The sequence below is a fragment of the Cynara cardunculus genome, assembly GCF_001531365.2.
Source record: "Cynara cardunculus var. scolymus isolate 2C chromosome LG 1, CcrdV1, whole genome shotgun sequence".
Lineage (NCBI taxonomy): Eukaryota > Viridiplantae > Streptophyta > Magnoliopsida > Asterales > Asteraceae > Cynara > Cynara cardunculus.
The window spans coordinates 47,435,249-47,440,949 of NC_037528.1; the positions used below are offsets into that span (position 1 = coordinate 47,435,249).

Sequence of the window (5,701 nt, forward strand, 5' to 3'; positions counted from 1 at the left end):
TTTGTACCAAATTTGAAGGAAGAATTTGATATAATTGATGGTAGTAGTGGTGGTGGTGGAAGTGGTTTTGGTTATGGTGGAGATGGTGGTGGCCGACAGAAGTAGTGGCAACGGGTGGTAGTGGTCAGTGGCCGACAGTAGTTATGGAGGTAGAGGCAGTGGTGCTTGGTGGACGACGGTGGTTATAGAGGACATAAAGATGGTAGATTCTGGTGGTGGTGGCGGTTGACAACGATGGAAGAGATAGTTGTGGTTGATGTAGTGAAGATGGTGGTAGTGGTGGTTGTGGTTGATGTAGTGAAGATAGTGGTAGTGGTGGTTATGGTGGAGGTGAGGTGGCAATGAATGGTGGTGGCCAATGGAGGTCGTGGAGGAGGTTGTTACAATAGAGGAGGAGTTGAAGGTGGCGAACGGCGGTAGTTGTGGTGGCAATGGACGGTAGTGGTCGGTGGTCGACTATGGTAGAGGTGGCAATGGACTTGGTGGACAATGGTTGTGGAGGCGGTGGAGGATGTTGTAATGAAAGAGGAGGTGGAGGTGGCCGCCGGTGACCGCCGGTAGTGGTGGCGGCGGTTGAAACTAGCGGTGATGACCATTAAAACAAATATCATATTAAGGTTATATATCAAAGTAGGGTAGATTAGTAATATATTTTAGTTTATGTCTTATTGTTGTCCCATCTTGTTCCACCTATTTTGGTGGAACAAGAAAAAACCTCTTTTGTCTCATACTATCCCACCTTGTCCCAGTTATTATCCCTATCTTATGTCGCGTCAAACGTGAGACAGTGAGTTTTTATTTTGTCCCCATGTTATACCAAACATGGAACAATAAGTTTTGTCTCATCCTATCATGTCCCGTCTCATGCACCAAACGCAGCCTAAACGACATAACGACAATTTTGTCAAAGTGGGTGAGTCACCGCACCCATGTGCATATCTGCATATCTAAACCGTGGAGCATAAACCCACACACTCAATAACAATGTTCTTTTTAAGTCAAAAATCATGCAATAACTGTCCATATTTATTTGAATGGTGGTTCAAATCGATATATTTGTTAAGGACCGTTTACCAAATGCTTAACCGGGTAAGAGTTTATCAAGTAATATTATCTTACCGGATGAATTTGAGATGCATCAGATCAATCCTTGTATAAAGCACGATTCATGGATGGATTTGAGATTTATGGTGATCAGGATCCAGATTCCTTTTTACACTTATCACTTTAACTCTCTTTCTCACATGATCTTTCACCTCTGTTCTCGATTTTAAAAAATTATAGAGAACTTGTCTTCTCCTTCACTATATGCAAGTACAAACAAGAATCATTTATCATTCGCTAGAAAATAAATCCGTGATCGCGGATTTTTTTTCTTCCAAAAAAGAGTCCGCAATCAATCCATCGTAACAGCAACTTTTTCTTTGTAATATAAGATCAACCAATCAAGTTATTTTATTATTTTCCAAAAAATTGATTTAAAGAAAAAAAGTCAAATATAAGATACAAAGTGATCAAATAAGTAATTTCGGGTCGCAAATCACCCTCTAAATATATTAGTGTTCGTAAATCGAATTTGTAGCAGCTAAGAGAGCAGCTCCAATGCCCGATCCATCTTTCGAATGCTCGATAACCACATTGTTCGATAACTCCGGCCCTAAAAGCTCCGTTACCGCATCTTTAAGGTATCTGCGATACTGAGGGTGGTGTTCGTATAAACCCCCGTCCATTGCAACAACCGTACGCTTTCTAAACACGATTCCCTTAGAATCCTCCTCCATCTTTTGGAGTATCCCCACAATTCCCGCTCCAGCCAACCGGCCCCCACGCTTTGCGATCGTGTCACAGACCTCCACCACCATCTTCCTCGCATCCAAATTTGAGTCCACCTGAGATCGAGTTGAATTTGTTTTGTAAAAAATAAATCAAACGGATGAGGGGTTGTTTGTTTACCTCTTAACAGTTCCATTAAGAGGCAACATCTGAATCATTAAGAGGTGGATCTTGTTTGGCAAAAAAAAATATGTCTCTTAATGGTTCTAAAACCGTCTAAATGATTTTGTATCCTGAGCCTCTCATTAAGTGTCCTGATTTCATTGTAAACAATTACCAAACAATTATATTTCATTTTGCACTATATCATGAAAGCCTCTTAATCATTCTGACCACTTAATCATTCTGCACCAAACCATTCAGCAACCACCAAACAACCCTTCTGTAAATTACATGCAAAGGATGAGGGGAGAAATTTACCCCAGTTGCTTCATAAAGGATGGATCCAACAGCTTCAAGATCTTCAGAAGTATCCTGCTGCATAGAACTTATATTTGGGGTCCTGCAATTTTTATTCAATATTCAATTTTCAGTTAATATAAATAACTTTTAAGCAACAATATTATCGTATAATTATATGAATACCATAACCAATACAACGTATCCGTTACCCGAGTGTGAACGGGGTTCTTAGTCTTTCGGGAACATGCTTTCCGAATAACGAGCCTGATTCTGCCATCCTCACGAGTATCCGTCTCACAATTTCGCCAAGATACATACCCGAGATCGTTTTTTCAAACAACTGTCTCCATAAATAATAATTGAAGACGTAAGGGCAATTTAGTCATTATAACTTATCCGACAAATCAAAAACATAATTATTGTTGGTGATTTGTATCACTAACATCATTGTATAATGGGATTAATTTTGTTGACCAATGTAATCATGATAAATATCGAAGAAGTAAGGAAGGTGCGGAGTGCACACTTGTTTGAGTTTTTTTTTTTTTATTTAGGGGAGAAGCCCCTAAACGACGGGGGTCCGAGGGCAGCGCCCCCGGTGGCGGGTCCAAGGGGAAGAGCCCTTAGGCAAATTTGAAATTTTAAACCCGGTTTAGGGTTCTGAAACTGCCGTTTTTGACAGTTTTTCGAATTCGTTTTTCGTATTGATCATTTGATTTTCGAGGGTACATAGATTCATAACAATTGATTCTTTGTTCGAAAATCACTGAATTTTATCCGGTTGAAATTTCGATTGTACCATCGAAATACTTCAATCTGAAAGTGTTACACGACTTTCAGTGGAATCCAAGCAATCAAAAACCAGAATTTCTAACAATTATTGCAATTTAAAAACTATATGATATTTATAAACAGCAAAACTCAAACACCCTTAGAGTGTTCATGAGACGGAAAAGGTAATGATAGTTAAAACTTACCTGCTCACCGGGGTTTATACTCTCCGCATCCATCTCCCTATCGAACTCGGTCAATGGAAGACCGTTCGAGAACGCTCCCCATTCGGTATTGACGATCTAGAAACAATACGACATCGTATAACTTAAAAATCGTGAAATTCGGCCTTCCAGTTGGTAGAAGTCATAAAATGATGTACAAACCGTTCTTCCAGAGGTTGTTTTCTGTCCATTTAGTTTCGGAATGGCGTCCACAGATTCTACATAGCAAGCATTGGTTCCCGTTCCGAGAATTACGGCAACCATGACATCGTTATCCCAGTATCTCGCTCCGGCTAGTGTTGCCACTGTATCATTAACCTACATTTACGACACAGACACTTGAGAGATCGATTTACTACTACACACAACAGAACTATGTGTAATACAATGCAACGGGTTGTACCAAGGCCGACACCCGCATATCGAGCCCTTGTCTCTTCATAGCTTCATTTAAACAAGCGACAACATCCTTCCCGGGCTGAAACACAAGTCAATTGAGAGAATGCGAACGTTATATATAGAATCAGCGCACTACTATCTTAGGTATTACACATTCTGCAAAAAAAAGGCATGACATCGCCCTCTCGAGAGCGCCCCCACTATAACGGTCCCATTCAGATTGTTTTAGTATAAAGAATACAACAGATTTTCCTTTATTATTTAATGAAGTATGTCAAGTAAAAGTAACCAATTTGCCAAAAGCAGAGGAAATAGATGGGGAAGCAAATTGCATGCCCCAGGGGCATTTGGCCCCCCACTATACCGACCCATGGAGGAGGAAATTTTGTGCTAGGGGCATGTTGGTACTCGTTCTGTAAAAATGTCCACCTTTTTTTCTCGTGGGTTAAGCCCGTGGAGACTAAGGTATGACACATGATGAACGATGCTTATGAAAGAGGTTTCGTGGCATGAAAAGCGTAAAACGAGCTCGGTGGATCTTACAAGAACTCTTCCTCAAGCGTTATTTATCGTTTCACATTATGTTTACTATTTCCAAACATGGAAATATTCGTAATCAAATGACGTAAATAAAGAAATACCAACCGTTCCCGAGACTGCGAAACCCTTTGTCCATTTGATCAGTATCCCGGAATCAATGGAGGTTTGCTTCACCGGAAAAGAGAAAGTAAACCCCGTCTCTCGACTTCTACCATCCGGCAGCACAAACTTTCCGCCCTCTTTCTGTGCGAATTTTGCTAATGCAGAAGCGATAAAGTCGAAAAGTTCCTACAAATCCATTAAACCATGTTTATGTATAATGTTGAACAACAAACACTTGTAAAATCGAACTGAACAACAAACTCGATAGCGGATTTTTACGATAAAAAACGCAGACCTCAGAAGTGCCAAACATCAAGTCTTGTGGGATTGAAACTTGATCACATTCTGTGGCGATCACCCGATCATCTTTTCCACCTAATTGAGTTCTAAGAACTCGGAAATTCGTACCCCCGAGATCCAATGCGTAGAACAACCCTCTTTCATTCCTTCATTCATACAAAATTCTCTTTAATTACCGATAGATTTTCTAATTTTGACATTCAAAAGTCAAATATGGACGATTTGGGGGTTTAAAAGTCGTAATTACATTCTGATTGTCAACATAATGGCACATATTAAAGAAATCAGTTACTTTCGCAATGAATTGCTGCCTATAGTATAGATCATCCATGACCAGCATTAAGAAATGTCTAAAGAAATTAACAGCCATAGTCAAAGAAAGTCAACAATCGATCAGATTCGAAATCAAAGGAACATACCCAGTTGGCAAAGAATCAACGTAGCTAAGGATCATCTTAAGATCACTGCCGCCGTCAACGGCGAGGCCGGCTCGCATATCAGTAGCCATGGCATCGGCAACGTGGCGGAGGACGGGGAGAGGGGTGGCGCAGTCGTTTTGCAATTTCGTCAAGATAGGGAGTGCAGCGGCGGTGGCGATTGGAACACCGGCGCCGGAACGCACGACCATGGAGACACGTGGGGTGCGGCCAATGGGTGATCGAGAGAAGGGGAAGGATCGGACGGCCGGCGGTGGGTTAACGGCGAAGGACATTGTGGAACGACGGTGAGATCAAGGTGGATCTTTGGTTGGGTGGAAAACCGAGACAGGTACATGTTTTGAACCAATAGTTCAGGTGGTTTCTTTTATTTCTTCAGCGGCTCGTTTAGAAAGTACCCATTTTTTATTTTATTTTTTTCGTGATTTAATTATTTAATAAAATAAATATTTTACTAATAAATTTAGAGGACATTCGTGTAATACAATGAGATATATCTCGATTATGATATTTTTTTTATTTTTTATCTTAATCGATGTTATAATATTATTTAAAAAAATGATAATATTTTTATTTTTAAATAAAATATAAATACGAAAATATCATAAAAACTTGAAAAGAAAATTGATATTAGTAGTAAAACTAACTATTTAAAAATTCTTGTCTTTTAGTGTAATTTATTTAATTTATTTT

The 5,701-nt window shown here is 39.8% G+C and overlaps 1 protein-coding gene across 1 annotated transcript; it reads right to left on the bottom strand.

The window, feature by feature from the left end:
* Positions 1 to 1,476: 1,476 nt before the first annotated feature.
* On the bottom strand, positions 1,477 to 5,283 carry LOC112518957 (hexokinase-2, chloroplastic). The gene is made up of 9 exons (XM_025126779.1): positions 4,991 to 5,283; positions 4,567 to 4,717; positions 4,275 to 4,457; positions 3,634 to 3,708; positions 3,393 to 3,548; positions 3,213 to 3,308; positions 2,445 to 2,575; positions 2,254 to 2,335; positions 1,477 to 1,889 (listed from the first exon to the last, which is right to left on the bottom strand). Exons 1-9 carry the CDS (start codon positions 5,281 to 5,283, stop codon positions 1,557 to 1,559), a joined length of 1,500 nt encoding a protein of 499 aa, XP_024982547.1. The 3' UTR covers positions 1,477 to 1,556.
* Between the last annotated feature and the right edge of the window lie 418 nt (positions 5,284 to 5,701).